Source organism: Lutjanus erythropterus, chromosome 13 (assembly GCF_056507025.1).
Source record: "Lutjanus erythropterus isolate fLutEry1 chromosome 13, fLutEry1.hap2, whole genome shotgun sequence".
Taxonomy (NCBI): Eukaryota; Metazoa; Chordata; class Actinopteri; order Lutjaniformes; family Lutjanidae; genus Lutjanus; species Lutjanus erythropterus.
In genome coordinates, this window is record NC_139329.1 from 23,023,677 (window position 1) to 23,042,329 (window position 18,653).

At 38.8% G+C, this 18,653-nt stretch overlaps 1 protein-coding gene across 1 annotated transcript; it reads left to right on the plus strand.

Annotated features, from left to right (window-relative positions):
* The first annotated feature begins 871 nt into the window (after positions 1-871).
* On the plus strand, positions 872-18,519 carry myo5c (myosin VC). The gene is made up of 40 exons (XM_084734406.1): positions 872-1,028; positions 2,193-2,303; positions 2,395-2,566; positions 3,410-3,554; positions 3,634-3,790; positions 4,351-4,494; positions 4,580-4,661; positions 4,797-4,904; positions 5,528-5,634; positions 5,753-6,018; positions 6,845-6,926; positions 7,019-7,159; positions 7,275-7,397; positions 7,514-7,597; positions 7,714-7,845; positions 8,344-8,441; positions 8,530-8,616; positions 8,710-8,821; positions 10,127-10,338; positions 10,427-10,592; positions 10,694-10,840; positions 10,915-11,079; positions 11,179-11,272; positions 11,427-11,490; positions 11,598-11,872; positions 11,965-12,028; positions 12,139-12,219; positions 12,430-12,610; positions 12,705-12,798; positions 12,884-12,947; positions 13,033-13,201; positions 13,285-13,369; positions 13,570-13,668; positions 13,788-13,942; positions 15,363-15,452; positions 15,557-15,707; positions 16,188-16,473; positions 16,810-16,984; positions 17,660-17,740; positions 17,842-18,519. Exons 1-40 carry the CDS (start codon positions 1,002-1,004, stop codon positions 17,992-17,994), a joined length of 5,229 nt encoding a protein of 1,742 aa, XP_084590532.1. The 5' UTR covers positions 872-1,001; the 3' UTR covers positions 17,995-18,519.
* The last annotated feature ends 134 nt before the right edge of the window (positions 18,520-18,653 follow it).

The window sequence follows — 18,653 nt, forward strand, 5'->3', positions numbered from 1 at the left end:
TGCCTTCAAAGTTTTACAAGTGCTTTGACACTGTGGTTCAAGTTGGTGACATATTAACTTTATTTTAAGTAATTTTCTCTTCTTGTGGCGGAGCAGTGGTTGCAGTGTGTTCCCATATGGTAAAGTGACTGAGGTCTGGATCCGGTTTCTTTTGTTGTCACAATCCTTGATTAAACGAGCACACCCACTGACTCCGACAAGCCGCTGTCACAAGACGGGGGGGCGGAGTCTCACAGCCAAGGTCCGCAGCAGGTGAGCGACAAGTCAACGTGGAAGACACGAGGCCAACCGGGGATATGAGAGGTGGGACTTTCACAATAAAAGCGTCGTGTAATAGGATGTACCTCCACAGCACTGGTCTGCAACCGGTGGTTCCCCCATGAATAATAATTAGCAGAGTTAATATTGAGAGATTTATTGATTATGATGAGTTGATATAGATTGATATAATATATGATTAAAAATCATGATTATTACTGTTATTGTTGTTGCTGTTGTTATAAATCGGTATAGCTGAAATTAGTTTACCTCATGTGCTGGGACCCCTCCCATTATAGACCCCATGCTTTATAGATCAGAACTGATAAATGTAAATAAATATATCTAAATAAAAATCAAAGAAGAGCTTTAGACTGTCAGATGTGTGAGTCAGGGCAGAAAATAAGTACAGGTATACAATATAATGTCAGTAATGCATCTATTAGCAAGCTTAAATTAACCTAGACACTTGGGTAAATAACCTACTTAATGTAATGTACTTGTAATGTACTTAAGGTAATGTATGTAGTCCAACGTCGGTTTAAGTGTATCTAAGAAGAGTATTATTTTGAAAATCATCAACGGAAAACCGATTTAAATCTGTCAATCTTAACTCTGCTGACTCTGCCTTAGTTATGAGGCGCAGGGAGGAAATTCGTTGGTAACCTGAAAAGAGTGATACAACAGGTGATCAACAAACACAGTGACAGGACAAGTTCAAAACTTATGCATAATGCATAAACATGGCTTTATTGGAGCTGTACACCGAGGTAAGAGAAAAACTCCCTGCCTTTATTTAAATACAGATAATAAAATGTCATGTTGTTTTAGTGAGGCATATGGAAACTTTGTCAGGACTCAGGGAGGTGACACAGATGTAGAGGAGGCTCGACCCAAAGGAATTTAATGCATAAATGCCAGACTATTTCCTCTTACTAAACTAGTTCGTAACACTTTAAGATGTCGTGCGTGTTAATTAATAGGTAATAAGGTCATTATAAAATGGTCATTACACGCGTGACTTACACGTGTTAATAATTACATCATAATAAATACATTTATTGTTAGATTGTAAGACATTTGTGAGCTCTTGCTCACAGTTTATAAATGTCAATACAAACCTTATGACTGCCTTATAATTGTGTATAAAAGCATTGCAAACACATTTATTGAGGTTAACTAACTTTTAAAATGTCATTATTAAATCTTAAGCTTTTGTTGTTGCTTTATTGCGATTTCTGCATACTTTATTATACATTTATTAGCAGTTGACTCTTCATTTATTAACAGATAAAGGATAAATAAAGGATTTATTAACCCTAATAAGCATTGCTAACACTTTAGATCTGTTAGCCACAAATTGCATTGTTCATTTTTAATAAATGCATATTTAACTATTAATAAATGCATAATTAAGTCTGTAGAAATCTCAATAAAGCAACAACGAAAACCTGTTAATAGGTAAGTTACTGAAATTTAATAAATGTCTTTATAATGCTATTATCTACATCTATAAGAAACTCATAAGGCTTATTATTCTTAAGCAGTCTCTACACTTTTAACAATTTTCTCATAGGTGTGTGTTAATGTCTAATCTAACAATACACATGTTTATTATGTTATCATTAACATTATATGTAGCCTTTTTAATACATATTAATGTTAATAACATCTTAAATGCCTTATTACCTATTAATTAGCTTATTACAGGCATGCTATTGTATGAACAAAGGTTTATATGTAAATTTTCATGACTTGTTAATATAGATATGAACTATAATGACTTGGGGTTAAATGCAGAATAAAATATTACTTTATGAAGTAAATGTTCACACAGAATATAGCATTACATTTATAGTCTTCCATAGTTTAATGGCTCTATAGTTACTGTTGATATATTGTTAACTTGTCACCATTGAACTCTTCTTCTTTAGTTCAACAGAGTGTGGATCCCAGATGCAGAATATGTGTGGAAATCAGCAGAGATTATGAGAGATTTCCTTCTCGGGGATAATGTTCTTGAACTGCTTCTTGAAGATGGCACTGTAAGTAAAATGTGACTAATAAAACCTCGCAGTGGATTTATGATGGTGAGAAGCAGCGGCTGACTCATTTACATAACGTGCCACTGTACAGGAACACTACTACCCTGTTGACCCAGGAAAACCACAACTGCCTCCTCTTCGCAACCCGGACATCTTGGTGGGGGAGAATGACCTCACTGCTCTCAGCTACCTGCATGAACCTGCAGTCCTGCATAACCTCAAAGTTCGATTTGTGGAGTCCAGAATCATCTACACCTACTGTGGTACCGTTGAAACAAATCTTTGACTGTCAATCTATGTTTAAACATTGAGCAGTGGGTGGGGGGATTTGAAGGAGGATGCCACCACCCCTTTTTTTAAATGTTGTCTTAGACTTAGTCCTGTGTAAAATTTCCATGTTTTTATTTATCATATTAAATTAACCTCATGTTGTTTTTTTAGTCAATTTTTAGTCTAATCTTAACTGTAACTATTTCAGTCTTTAGTCGATAAAAACCTAACCCTAACCCTTTTTTAGTCATAAGATTATATTGAACATTTCTATCTAGTCTAGCTAAAACCAATAATTGTTGGTCATTTTAGTCATAATTTGATGAAGAGCACAGGTTGAATGATCCAGAACACAGCCTGTAAAGTAACGTCACCACCTTACTAGTTAGCTCAATACAGGTTTTTTAAAAAACAACCTAACATTTCGTTAACCCACCTAAAATTCTGCATGATGAGCCTTAATATGTCTCTTCAGGTTTGTGGTATATGTTCTATTTTACAGGTACATTGCTTCCCTTCTTATAAAGCAATGCATTAGTTCTTTCTTTTGAAAATGGGTCCAAATATTAACTTGTTTCTTTCTCCCAAGCCCTGTTAGTATCACCAGTCATTGTTGTTGGTTGGGTGGAAAATACAAAACCAACAGAGTCATTAAGTGTTCAGTTTGCTAGTCGCACGTGAACGCTGCTGGGTTAAAACTGCCTCAGGCTGTTGAGGCTGTTGTACATTACGTGTATGTAAACAACAACAAACAAATGGGGGCCTCATCAACAAAAAGAACTGGGAACAAATCGCTCGTTGGCTGAGCTTGTGCTGTTTCCCTCAACCATTTTCAGGTATCATACTGGTGGCTGTGAATCCATACAAACAGCTTCATATCTATGGAGACGCAATCATTCATGCCTACTCAGGCCAGAACATGGGCGACATGGACCCGCACATATTTGCAGTGGCAGAGGAGGCTTACAAACAGATGGCCAGGTAAATAAACAATCACAGAAAGTAAAATATACAGTCTCATTCTAACAATTTACTGACACACATACCCTTTTTCTCCCAGAAACCACAAGAACCAGTCTATAATCGTCAGTGGTGAATCTGGAGCAGGTAAAACGGTGTCTGCTCGATACGCTATGAGGTACTTTGCAGTTGTAAGCAAGTCTGGAAGTAAGACACGAGTTGAGGACAAAGTCCTGGCGTCCAACCCAATAACAGAGGTATGATTCCACTAGACCAGGACCCCTACTCACAATGCAACTGTCAGTACTGTCCAGAGGTGTCGACTTAACACCAGTGACTTGTGACTTCACTTTGACTTGAGCCTATTGACTTGAAAATACTTGACACTTAATTCAGATCTGCTTTGTTTGAACCAATCTGACAGCATCCAGTTAAGTTTCAGGAAAGAACCGTGAAGAACTAACGTTACCTTACTGAGCACTGATTGGAGAAAATAATATCAAAGATAATTTAATTTGTGTACAAACACCACATGGTGGTCAACAAAAAATGAATTGCCGTATGTAAAACAGGTAATTATAAAACTCCATCCAACATTTGAGGTTGCACAAAGAACAGAGATGACTTCTGTTATGATTTGATGCTATATTAAAAATGACTGGAGACTGAAGACTTGAAACTTACTCACTTCAGCACTGACAACATTAAACTAATTACTAGTTGCCATTTTTATGCATCAAATACATTTATTAAGACATCTCATATTATTGTGATAACTTGAAAAGAGACCTGTTGACCTGAGGTGATTTTCTCTCAGGCAATAGGAAATGCAAAGACCACCAGGAATGACAACAGCAGCCGTTTTGGAAAATACACAGAGATCAGCTTTGACAAGAAGTACCGGATCATCGGCGCAAACATGAGGACCTACCTCTTAGAGAAATCCAGAGTCGTTTTTCAGGTAGCACATGACACAAAAATATCTGAGATATCTAAGATTCATTATTATTTCTGCTCCATAAAAATGAAACTGTTGTTTTATTCAGGCAGACAACGAGCGAAACTATCACATATTCTACCAGCTGTGTTCCTGTGCCGACCTGCCAGAGTTCAAGAATCTAAGACTGTGTGAGTTTTTGTACCGAGGGTTCATTCTGCGGGATTAAGTTTGATCTCATTAACACAAACGTCTTACAATCATAAATGTATTTATTGTGAGATTATTTTATTGGAAGTGTAATTACATTTTCCTTTCCTGTGTAGTGAGTGCAGACAAGTTCCAGTACACCTGCATGGGTGGTGAGATCACCATCGAAGGCATAGATGACAAGAAAGACATGGAAGAGACTCAACGGACCTTCACGCTGCTGGGTAAAAGACGCCTCAGGCTGTAACCTGCTTTTAGTGTTTGAAATTTGTCCTAAGACGTGTGTACATACAGTATGTGTACAGCAACAAACAAACAAACAAATGGGAACCTTGTCAACCAAAGTCAGACATAAAGTCATCTGTCGTACAAACACAAAAGTATTTTATCGTCACAAAATTGAGCTCAGCACTTTATTGCCATCAGTGATTCTTTATTCTGCTGCTTAATCATCTGATGCAGTACAGTTCACAAAAGCAGTAAGTGGTCCCCAGACCTTTCAAACTTTTCATATGTCACTCTTTATAAAGGTTAAGTTATTTGCATTTGCCTAATTGAATGTGTAGCACATATTCTGTTAGTTCTTTTTCAAAATAATGCAATCAATCTTTTGGCTTTTAGGATATCTGTCATTATTTGTTCTCTTTTTGCAAACTTGTGTTTTTTTTTTGGGATGTAGTCCTCAAATAAAAAACCTAGGGATAATCATGATGTCTTTTGAGATTATTTATTTAACCTTGTCCCAAAAAGCTCTAATCTTACTGTATTGCTAAATACAATAAAATAGTGTTCCCTTCAACTAAGTGCATTTATGTCATCTTAACTTTCTTCTCTCTTGCTCCTCCAGGGTTGAAGGAGGACTTCCAGTCAGATGTGTTCAAGGCTTTGGCAGCTGTTCTTCATTTAGGAAATGTAGAAATCAGTAACTCTGGAGGTGACAAATCATCAGTTTCTGTAAGTCTCAGCTGTCCGAGTCTTAAATTGCTTTTTGTGTGCAAAATCTGCGGATTTGTTACATCTAAAAAAAAAAATTACCTGCTGTAATGCAAAACTTGATTTTCGTATCTTCCAGCTCCGGGATCCACACCTGGTTGTCTTCTGTGAGTTGCTGGGCGTGAGCTCAGAGGAGCTGGTGCGTTGGCTCTGCCATCGGAGGATCGTTCTGGTGGCTGAGACGGTGGTGAAGCCGATGCCAAAGGAGCGGGCAGTAAATACCAGAGACGCCCTCGCCAAGCAGATCTACGCCCATCTGTTTGACTGTATTATTAACAGGATAAATACAGCGCTGCAGGTTCCAGGGAAGCAACACGCTTTCATAGGTGTTCTGGACATTTATGGGTAATGCAGATACAACACTCGGTAACACTTTATTTGAAGGAGTGTGACTGCCATGACACTGTCACACCAATGTCATGATATCTGTCATGAAGATGAAGGAGTCTTTTTGAGGATTCAACATTAAGCTGTCATATGTGGTTGGTTTTGACTCTGGCTGCCATGAGACCATTATAAGTGTGTCATGAATATTTTCCTTGACCTCATGTCAGTGGTACATTTTGGACGTATCATAAAAATGTCATAAAGTTTTATTACGCTGTCAAATGATTTTGTGTCATGAATAATTATCTTGACCTCAACTAAAGTGGTACCATTTGGACTCGTCATAAATATGTCATTAATTGTTTTGAGGCCAGTTTGACAACAGAACACAGTACCAAGGTGATTTACAGAGACACCTAAAGGACAGGTTTACTTGTTGGTAAAGTAGGCTAACCGCTATTTGTTGAACTATAGCTGGTGAACAGATAGGTAATTAGCTCCATGACTGACAAAGCTAGCTAGCTAACAACTTTAGCAGATAGTGACTAGCTATCTATACTAGCTATAGAGACCATCAGTCTAGGAGCTTGATTGTCAAGTCATCCTAACAAAAACACCTTAAACAATGGCAACTTTGCATTAAAAATGACTAAACTAACCAATAGACAGTCATAAAGACTAATAAAGTCTACTTTATGTTCATGACAGATGTCAGTGTCATGACAGTCTTATGCACTCCTTTCAAATAATGTGTTGCCTAACAATGTCTTCTTCAGCTGCTTGATAACTCTGCTCTCTATAACTGGCATTGTTTTGATGTGATCTCGATGTCCTTTATCCTCAGCTTTGAAACGTTTGACATCAACAGCTTTGAACAGTTTTGTATCAACTATGCAAACGAAAAGCTTCAGCAGCAGTTTAACTTGGTATGCATCACCGTCATCTCAAATCATTACAGAATACTGCATGCAGCCCTTTATCAACTTAGAGGGTTTTTCTCTTGTCCTTCTCCAATCAGCATGTGTTCAAGCTGGAGCAGGAGGAGTACATGAAGGAGGACATCCCCTGGACGTTGATAGATTTCTATGACAATCAGCCAGTCATTGACCTGATTGAAGCAAAGATGGGGATCCTCGACTTGCTTGACGAAGAATGTTTGGTAATTGAATGGGATGATTTGAACTTTTACCCTATTTTTCAGTTATTTTTCCCTGATTGCATTTTTCTGATTGCTGTACCTCCTGCAGTATACATACATCTGTATTACTTTACAGTTTCCTCAGGGCACTGATCAAAGCTGGCTGCAAAAGCTGTTCAACTACCTGGAGGCCAATCCTCTGTTTGAGAAGCCCAGGTTATCAAATGAGGCATTTGTGATTCAACACTTTGCAGACAAGGTGCAGTCTGGTGACCCTTTGAAACACATTTCCTACATGATGCTGCAGAAAAAATTCTCTAATGCTTTTGCATCCAAGACAGGTACCTTCTTTTATTAATTTTTTTCTGTTAACAGGTGGAATATCAATGCAGAGGTTTTCTTGAAAAGAACAGAGACACTCTGTATGATGAACTAGTCGACATTATGAGAGGCAGTAAGGTAAATATCACAGTGGCTTAAAATCAGAGTTAACAAATAAAAGCTTCTGCATCAATAAAGCTGACCAATGCAGTATTATTCATCTAATTTTAACACTTTTATCCCACTGTCATCAGTTTCCATTTCTGGCAAACTTTTTCCAAGAGGAGGACCGAAGTGCTGTGAACAGTAAAGGTGTTAAAGTGAGGCCCGCCAGACCTGGAGTGAAACCAGCCAATAAACAGCTGAGAACCTCAGTGGGAGATAAGGTGGACATGTTTACTCACTGTCGCAGCACACTTGAGATTTGAACTCTCTCCTTGAAGTTTCCACGATATACCACTGTATTTACCAGTGTGCATAATACAAACTTAAGGTCAAGACCTAAAATTGGTTGCGGAACCAGTCCCAAACTGGCAGAGTAAAATAAATAATGCATTTTCTCAAATAGTGACGGGCGCTGTGGAAAAACAGACAGGAAGCAGCTGTCAGTGACATCAACAGACAGGAAACAGCAGCTTTAAAACACAGGAACAAAATACAGCTGGGGTCAAGAAATGCAGACATAAACAGCTACCTCACTAACAAATCTGATTATTGCTGTGATGTGCTGTTATAATTAATAGTAATTTTTTTTTTTTTAAGTTTTTTGTAAGTCTGGATCTTGGGGACACACCAAATTTTATCTTGTGGGTGTCAAGCTGAAAAAACCCTGATATACAGTTGAGCTGAACATGTATCTTGTATTTTTATCTTTTGTCATGCAGTTCTGCAGCTCCCTCTCTCTACTGATGGAAACACTGAATGCTACCACCCCTCACTATGTGCGCTGCATTAAGCCCAATGATGAAAAGCTCCCCTTTGAGTGAGTACTAATGAGACTGTGTTTGACATGATCCACTCTGAGTTCACCTGGTTTTTGGTTTAAGTGGAGGTTTGTTTGTTTTTTTGAGATACGACTCCAGGAGGGTGGTGCAGCAGCTGCGAGCCTGTGGAGTCCTTGAAACGATCCGTATCAGTGCACAGAGCTATCCGTCCAGGTTATCCTCTATTACTGGATTTTATCAGCGCCACATTGCAAAATTGTCATCTCCATATGCTCATGTTGTAATGACAAATAATGTTGTTTGCAGGTGGACATACATTGAGTTTTACAGCCGATACAGCATCCTAATGTCACATCAGGAAGCCGACCTCAGTGACAAGAAACAGACCTGCAAGAACGTGCTGCAGAGGTTGATTCAGGTTAGCCGCTTCTTTTAGTGCCTTTAAATGGGATAGGTCTGAATCTCCGAAGTGGTGTTGTTTGAGGTACTTATCCATAGTCACTGTATTCCCTGCAGTAGATGGCAGTCAGCCACACTCCAGTTTGGAGAAGAGGTAGGAGCACTGGTGTAGAAAGATAAACAGTGCACTGCTGTGGACGGGTTCAGCAGCAGAATTTATTTTAGCCAGATAAAAAAGGCTCACCTACAAAAATTGCCCCAGATCAGTCGAACACCCTGCCTGATGATTTGAGGACCTGCAGTTCTATCAGCACTTTCAAAAGTAATTTAAATCCTGTTAAAAGCTGCTCAGTTCTGCATTCACTGACTTTGAACTCTGGTCTTTATGACTTGTTTTAATTTAACAAGCAAACACTTGTGATGTGCTTTTATGTGTAGCTTTGTATTGTCTTGTGTGTTCTTCTCTGTGTAACTTTATATTATATTATTGTGACGTTTCTTTGTACTGACCTGCCAAGGGTCTACAGATGCGAAATAGCTTTAAACTATATCTTATAAATAGAAATAGATTTAAAAAAAAAAGAAATCAACATTACTTTAATTGTATGCTATATTAAGAATATTTTTTCTGCTTTACTTCTCTATCAGACAGCCTTTTTCCAACAGGAGAACATCATTTTTATATAAGTCAAGTATTGTTCTCTACAAAGCCCGCAGACTCCTTTGGCAAAATCAGTTATTTTACCTTGCAAGACACAGAAGTTACTGATCCACTGTTGCCTTGATTGGTTAGTTTGTATTATTGTGTGACTTTGGTGAATCTAAACTATAATTTTAAAACACAAAAGTCACACAATAACTAAAACTAAACAATGTGGGCAATGGAGGACCAGCAACTCCTGTGTTATGTGAGGTAAAATGACCAGTTTCCAAAGGAGTTTGGTTGCCTTGGAGAGAGTGAAATTTGGCTGTTTTTTCCGGAAAAAAGTTGTCTTGATTGCAAGATAAAGAAGTGAAAATATGTAAATATAGTGTACATTTAAACTAATGATGATTTTTTTTTAGGCCAGCCTTTTTTTAGGTGATTAAAATATGTTTTCCTGCTGACGCTGTCCACAACAGTTCATTACTGAGCTTCCTGCACCAGTTTTTTTTTGCTGCTTCTCCGAATTGGGATGTGCTCACTACTGTAGGTAATACACTGACTGTGGACAAGAATCTGATTCAACCCCAAGTCAAATAATCTGAACTATCCCCACAGTATGTGTGCAATATGTGCACTACATGTTTGTGTATCTCTTTGGCCTCATGGTTTGACCTCTAGGACCCCAATCAGTACAAGTTTGGTCGGACAAAGATCTTCTTCCGAGCCGGTCAGGTAGCTTATCTGGAGAAGCTGCGGCTGGACCGGCTGAGAGGAGCCTGCGTCACCATCCAGAAACATGTCCGTGGGTGGAGCCAGAGGAGGAAGTACCTGCGCATGAGAGAGGCAGCCATCATCATCCAAGAGTACATCCGTGGAAGAAGGACAATCCGGTCAGAGGTGTTTACTTACAGTGGGTTGTCCTCTTTTGTATTTGTCTTGGTTCTGACATGTTTACTTGTTGTGTTTGGTAACCTGCAGTAAAACAGTGAGTGCTGCAACACTGAAGCAGGGCTGGGCATCAGTGGTGATCCAGAGACACTGGAGGGGTTATCGCACGAGACAAATCTATCAGGTGGTCCGTCTGGCCTCTGTCACCATCCAGGCCTTCACACGAGGTTGGATGGCCCGTAAACGCTACAAGAAGGTCTGTATCTGACGGTTAATTAAAGAATCATTTAATATGATGAGAATACAAAATGTAACCACATGTAATCCATGGCCTGTTGTCTCTTTATTAATTCTCAGATGATGGAGGAGCAAAAAGCCCTGATTCTACAGAAGTATGCCAGAGCATGGCTGGCACGGCGGCGATTTCAAACCATGCGTCGGCTGGTGCTTAACGTTCAGCTCTCCTACAGGGTGCAGCAGCTCAGGAAGAAGCTCGAGGAGCAGGTAAGGCGCTTTCAAAGTTACTTCAGCTGCAGCTTTTATGTAGAGGATGTAACTGAACCCCAGTGTCCTCACAGAACAAAGAGAATCGTGGATTGGTGGAAAGACTGACAAGCATGGCCAACTCCCACTCTCACACCGTGGACAGGCTTCAGCATCTGGAGGCACAGCTGGAAAAATCAACCAACCAGAAGGCATCTTTGGAGGCAAGAGAGAAGAAAGCGAAAGAAGATGCTTGTCTGGTCAGTATCACAGATAATGCTTAAAATTGAATACAGTTACTTGTGTCTTATTTCCTCATGAAGAAAACTTTAAAAAATACATTTTTATTGTCTTTCCAGACGATTTCCCAGCTTCAAAAGGAAAAAGATGCATTAAACCTTGAAAAGCAGAACTTGGAGATAAAGTTTGAAGCTTCCACCAAGCAGGCAAATGGTACGTGTAATTTCAAGGCAGCTTTTTGCTTTTTATAGGTCAGCAAAACTTTTTGGCTTATTTCAGAACTTTCCATTTCAGTTTTCTTAACATGTTTCCCTGTATGTATGCTATTCTTACTGTGCTCTCACTTACTGGTTATAAACTTTTCCAGAGAGCTTTGATCAAATAAAGAGGGATCTACTGGAAGAGAAAGAATATGAAGCAAGGCTGAGAAAGTGAGTAATGAAAATGTGCAATCCTCCTCATCCAATTCAGAAAAAGAAAACTTTGGCTCAGCTTGTTCAATTAATTCAGTTCAGTTGATGAGTTTACCTTCTGTCAGGATTGCAGAGAACAACACTGAGATCCAGAGGCAGGATCATGAGAAGGAGGTGGAGACTCTGAAAGAGGAGATAAAGAGACTGAAAGAAGAGAAAGTCGGTCTGCAGAGGAAGATAGAGGAGGAGGAGCAGGTGAACTCTGACCTGCAGGAACAGGTCATCCAGCTCACCAAACATGTCAAGTCTATTCCAGAGCTACGCAGAGATCTCAGCAACCTGCAAAATCAGAGAAATAACATGGACCGAAAAATTAAACAACAGTCAGAACAAGCTAGAGGTACAGACAAATTACTTTGATACACACAAAAATCATCTGAGATTAAAAAAGGACAATGTTTTTGATGATAATCCCTGAATATTTTTCTGCAGCTAAAATGAACGATATTACAAGACAACTTCTTGGTGGTGTTGTTGAGGAGGAGGTTCTTTCGGGGTATATATTTTAAATAATATTTATTTAAATATTTTAGGTTTTACCTTTCGCTCATGTCGTTGTTCTATATCTCATGTATTTATTTAATCTCACACATTGTTTCTCTGAAGGTTAACTTCAGACAACTCTGAGAAGATTTATGAAATTGAAGATGTGCTGGAAGCCTTTGATGGCCTACATAAAGCTACCAGGTGTATTTTTACTGCCAACTATAGAAATCAATTCAAGTCCAGTTTTTTGAAGTTGGGTTGTATGAGGTAGTGACCACCATCTACTGTTGTCAATACACTGACTATGGGTGCAAGTCCAAGCACAAAACCCAAGCTATCCCTTTAATATTAGTCCAGTTTTGTACCTGTGTGACAAACCTTTGTTTAACATGTTTCCACCTTTGACGGCAGAATACTTGAAAACCACCAGAGGGAGCAGAAGGAGAGCTACGAGACTCAAGTGGAGGGCTTGAAACTAAAAGCGGACCACCTTCAAAATGAGAACAACAAGCTTCAAAACCTCTTCCAGGAGAAAAGTAACATCAATGAGAACATTCGCCAAGAGGTGTCCAGGCTCAGCAGTGAGAACTCAGTGTGTTATTACTTTCTTGAATCTATATTTCACCTCTTGGGCTAGATTATATGCAGAACATACTGTGATTTCTCTTATGTAATGTGATCTACAGGTTATACCAGAGCTGAAACTGCAGGTTTCAGAGCTCCAGAGACAAAAACAAGAATTGGAGGCTCATGTGGAAGAGCAGAGCAGAGAACTAGCAGGTAGATCTCTGTGTTTTTCCAAGTATTTCACTGTGAATCTCTTTTGCAGATTAGTATTTTACCATTTATCCATGTCATCCAAAAGAAAAAACTGAGGAGATCACTAACGTCCTTCAAAGGAAGATTGAAGAAGAGAGCTCACAACGCAGGTAGAATACTCAGATTGGAGTCTCTTTCTTGATTAAACAAGTGTTGGACATTTCTGAGTCGTCCTGATTTTCATTGTTTTTTTAGGCACTTTGAGGAGAAAGCCGAGGAGCTGGAGGAGCTGAAGAGGGACCTTCAAAGCCAAGTAGAGGAGCTGGAAGAGGAGAACGAGCACTTGAAGAGACAGCAGCTGATGGAGAGCGAGGCCAAGATCAAACTGAGACAGGAGATTTCACTGCTAATTGCTGAGAATATGGTGTGTGTGTGGATCAAGTGTGAGTGTGTGAATGCATGTCTCGTCTGCAAGAGAGACGGTAACAAATTCTCCTTTTCTTTCAGGACTTTGAAGAGCTGCTCGACCAAAAAAACAGATTAATAAAGAAGCTCCAGAATCAGATAAAGAGCCTTGAAACATCGCAGAAAGGTAGAGCTGTGGATTGTACATATGCAGTGTAAAATAAATGTTCTGAAAACTTCTACACATTCATCACATCGCAGGTTCTATATGACATTCACTACCATTTAGATGCCACAGACCAACTGCTGACGTCAGCTACACACACTAAAAGCTGACATTTGCTACACAGACAAACCTTTATGTCACCTTTAATGTTTCTCACACAGCAAAGCAAACATCTGCGCCTGCCATTCCCAAAGATTATCTTGGCATGCTGGAGTACAAGAGAGAGGATGAACTCAGACTCATTCAAAACATCATTCTGGGTATTTGTTCTCTGTATTATTTCTATTAGTCTGATATAGTCAAGTTAACCACATAGTTTTGTAGGTTTGTCTGAATATCAGTGTTTGAGCAGGTAGATGTCTCTACTTTCTTCTCACAGACCTGAAGACCAAAGGTGTGGCGGTCAATATAATCCCCGTTTTGCCAGCTTACATCCTCTTCATGTGCATCCGCCACGCTGACTACCTGAACGATGAAGTCAAACTCAAGTCTCTCATGAATGCGACCATCAGCGGTGTCAAAAAAGTAATCACGGTGAGGTTAATTCTCAGTCTGTTAGCCTTTATCTCTCCTGTACATTTGCTAAATAAATAATGAATACAATCCAAAAGTTGTTATTCAGATAAGGTCACTGGGTGGTGACAGCGGTTTAGTTTACTTTCAACGTTTCACCTTCTGATATTGACAGATTCTGCCACTTTCTGATGGTGCAGTTTGACTTTTGGTGTTCTTTTTCTTTAAATTTAGTTATCATTTTTGGTAGCAGTGCCAGCCAGGTCTCTCTCCTGGCATTTAACATCAGTCAGTTGGGTTTTCTTTTAGTTTGTACTTTCTTTGTTTTTCAGTTTAAATCAAACCACACAAAGGATGTAAATAAATCAAAGTCTACACCCTGTTCTCTGAGTGAAGACTCAATTCAACAAGAACAACTCAAACACAAAATTTAAGTGCTCAAGCAGAATAGATATTATTCTTTTTTTTAGGCATATAAACACATTGTATGACACAGCATAACTGCATGAAAGACATCACATACATCCACATTTATACACACATCTACACATAGCACCTACACACTTGACTGTTAATGGTTTATTTTGTTATATGATGCTATGGTGGAGAGGACACACCTCCTGCCATAGCATCACCAATTCCAGGCCAGGGATCTGAGAGGTTTGGTTGAGGAGGGCAGTAATTTTAGAGGCATTGTGTGTGAGTTAGTTCCTATTAGAGGTGGTCAACATGGTGAAGCAACAAAAGAAGAGAATGGGTTGAATTATGCATTTACAGAGCAGCAACAGAAGTTGGGGGCTTTGAGTTTGCAGATGGCAGGGAGTCTTTGTTGACAGGTTTATGGATGTCAGTACAGTTGTTCAAAGCTCATTTTATTGTCCAGGGTGAGATATTTAAAGCATCCCACCGTTTCAGCAGTGTTATTATTGATGCAGGGGGGTTGTAGGTGGAGTTGTGGGCTGTCCTGTGTCTGCTGGAAGTGTTAATTCACAGTTCCTTTGTCTTTGTTACATTGATCTGCAGGTAAATGTTCAGGCACCGTTGTGTGAAGCGGGAGCTGGATTCTTGATAGCCTTGATAACAGAGTTAATGTCATTAAGTAGTGCTTGGTGTGGGCTTCCCTCCATCTAAATGTGTCTAAAATGAAAGACACGATAATTGATTTTAGGACGTCACCACCAAGCCCACTGATGTAAAATGAGTTGATATTAATGTAGCTGAGACGTGTAAATATCTAGTGGGCTTTTTCCTTCTTCATGCACTTTGGGAGTAGATGAAGTTGTGCCAATAACCCCATACTCTGCTTCTACTTATCTGAAAAGGATAAATAGTAAGCTGCATAAATAAAATAAAATGACATATGTTGAAGCATAAAAAATATATCATTGAATTACTGAAAATAAATGAAAGCAAAATGCAACTGATGCTTTTTTTGTTTCAGAGTCACCACAAAGACTTTGAACTGCTGTCATTCTGGCTCTCAAACACGTATCAGCTGCTGAACTGTCTGAAGCAGTACAGCGGGGAGGAGGTCTGTATTTACCGTATTTATCATGTTTCTTGTCTTTCTATAACTTCATATACAACAGCAGGCGTATTTTGACATTGTCTTGTTTTGTTGTCTGCTCACAAAAGGAGTTCATGAAACAAAATACTCCTCGCCAGAAGAAGAACTGCTTGAAGAATTTCGATTTGTCCGAACACAGACAGATTATCAGCGACCTGGCCATCCACATCTACCATCAGTTTATCTCGGTCATGGAAAAGAGCCTCACTCCTGCGATCGGTATTTCACAAACTTCATCATGATCACATTTTTATAGTTTTATACAGGGATGCACCTATTTATTGACTGAGTATCACAAGCCGATATTCACCTTGTTGTCAGCAGTCAACCCAAGATGACATTCACAGATGGCAATGGCCAGTTTTTTCTGTTGTATTGTATCAATTTTGCACTTCCTTAAAGCTGTGTTGTATATTTAGACAACAGTAGCTATCATATCAGCTTCTGTTTGGAGAAGAAGCCCGTGGACACAACTCTGGTTTGATGTAGGAGGACAGTGGGTGCTGTGTTTTTCACAAAACAGGGAATGAATCACAACAAAACAAAATAAACAACCACAAAAAAACATTCGGATCGGCATTGTCAAAATTATTATTTTCTTACATCTGTATTGGCCCAGAATTTCACAATCAGTGCATCCCTCGTGTTTAACCTTTGTAAACAACCTAAAATGCGCTGCTTCACTCTCTTGTCTGTCAGTTCCTGGTATGTTGGAGCACGAGAGTTTACAGGGGATTTCCAGTATGAAGCCGACGGGCTTCAGGAAGCGGTCCAGCAGCATCTATGAGGACTCAGAGACTTTCACCATCTCCTCCATCATTCAGCAGCTCAGTGTCTTCCACTCCACCATGAGCCAGCACTGTATGGAGCAGGGCCTCATCAAACAGGCCGTCAAACAACTCTTCTTCCTCATTGGTGCCACCACCCTCAACAACATCATGCTTCGGAAAGATATGTGTTCCTGCAGGAAAGGGATGCAAATCAGGTCTGTGGCCATCTTTTATCAGGAAGAAATAATGCATGAAAAGATCTGTATTGCCCTGTACATACAAAACCCGTTTCTTGTGACATATTCAGTGCTTCAGTCCTTATCCTGTCATTCACATGTAAACATCATCCATTTCTCGACATCATTTCAGCCATTCATCTTGTGTTGGTGGTTCTGCTTTGTACAGTTTCTCCTTTTTACAGGCTGCCAACAAGACTTTCTGCAAATGTCTGTTGTCTCTTAACACAATATTCGCTGTCATATTACAAGAGTATACATGACCGAGGTATATCATTGCCTAGAATTTTGATAATAACCATATGAACATTTTAGGTGCAACATCAGTTACCTGGAGGAGTGGCTGAAGGAGAAGGAGCTGCAGAGCTCTAATGCTATCGACACTTTGAGGCCGCTGTCTCAGGCTGCCTGGCTGCTACAAGTTAACAAATCCACTGATGATGACGCTAAAGAGATCTCTGAAAAATGCACCGAACTCAACTCTGTTCAGGTACTTTATTCATGCTACACATGCTGTATATTTTTTACTTAAAAATCAGTAAAACCTATAATTTTCATTGTAGTAATATATTGTAAACATTTTATTATGCATTATAATTTGATTGTCGGTGCTTTAAGTAAATTAATGAAATTCCTTGGGTCTAGGCAGGAATAATACATTACTAGCTGTTTATTAGTTACAATTAGTAGTCATTGTTTGCTTTAAATAAAACGAAAAAAAACCCCACTTAAATCTATGCAAGAACATCTCACAAAAACTGTAAAATCATTCCTTTTGTTTAACAGGTCATAACAGAAATTGACTTCTGACAACTTTTTGATGAACAGCTGAATAATGGACATTTACATTCACTAATGTTAAGTTTTCCCAGAAAAACATAGCAGTGATACATTATAATAATTTATTTATAAATGTATTTCAGCTATGAGAATTATGCACAAAATGTCAGTGACTAATAAAGTATTATGATGCTTGACCTTTTGAATCATTATAAAATCCTTTTTAATGTGTTAATGTGTTATAAATAACTTTGCATATTTATGAGTCTTTATAATTCTAACTCTACATAGCTATAAGCACAGTGTTTAAGCAAGCATTAAAGACATGAGTCAACAAATCCAGCTTCACACTGATGTGAAACAAAACTCTGACTCTTATTTGTAGATTGTCAAGATTTTGAACTCCTACACACCCATTGACGATTTTGAGAAAAGGGTGTCGTCGTCATTTGTCCGCAAAGTTCAGGTGAGCTGTATTGATCATTTTCTGATTTTACTGTGATTAAATCCTTGTTCACTTGCTGTAATTGAACTTTACTCAACATGCCAATTTGCTTCTCGTTGCAGTCGTTGCTACAAGATCGTGACAGCTCCTCGCAGCTGATGCTCGACTCAGACTATCGTTTCCAGGTCACGTTTCCTTTCTGCCCGTCCTCACAGGCTCTGGAGCTGCTGCAGGTCCCCAACAGCCTTCATCTTGATTTCCTAACCAGGATCTGACACAGCCGGCCTTTAATCTCTCACTCCTCATGACTGATTCATAGTCCTGTGGCCTCTGGCTGTTTCTTATTGTATAAATACATATGTAAACACTTTTAATAAACAATGTACACCATGCCTTCAAAATTCATATTTTTGAAACACTGTACAGAGGTAATGTCCCTTCAACACACCACCACCAAAAACAAAGTCTCAAAAATGTTCATAATAGCTTGGATTTTCATATTTCTCCAAATAGTTTTGGTAATTTTTTTGATTCACAGAAAATTCAGCTTCTCCACTGTGAAGGTTTGCTGCTTTTCTCTCTTTTAACTCCCAAATTCAAAAACAAGGACATGACCTCAGTATTAAAATGTGAATGTGGAATCAATAAAACTCAACAGTATTTTGAACCAGTCGCTCAAAACAAATGATTGTATACAAATTTAATATATTTCTTTGAAATTGTACTTCTTGTAACAGCTATTTAATATATCTGTGCTTAATAAGTGATTGTACTGAAATAAATAGTATCTTATATTGAAATGCCACATTTGTGTGATGTGTTTGTGCATCATTTCTTTGTTTGTTTTTTTGGGTTTTTTTTATTTATTTTTTTTTTTTATTGTGCTTGTTTGGTCAAATATAAATATAGGCAAGTGAGTCTAAAAATACAGAAA

Excerpts from the sequence above, each read along its gene's own strand:
- myo5c (XM_084734406.1), top strand. The coding sequence starts at position 1,002 with ATGGCTTTATTGGAGCTGTACACCGAG. Across the intron at positions 7,598-7,713 it reads ACATTATGAGAGGCAGTAAG|TTTCCATTTCTGGCAAACTT; the intron begins GTAAATATCACA and ends CACTGTCATCAG. Across the intron at positions 11,873-11,964 it reads ACAGTCAGAACAAGCTAGAG|CTAAAATGAACGATATTACA; the intron begins GTACAGACAAAT and ends ATTTTTCTGCAG.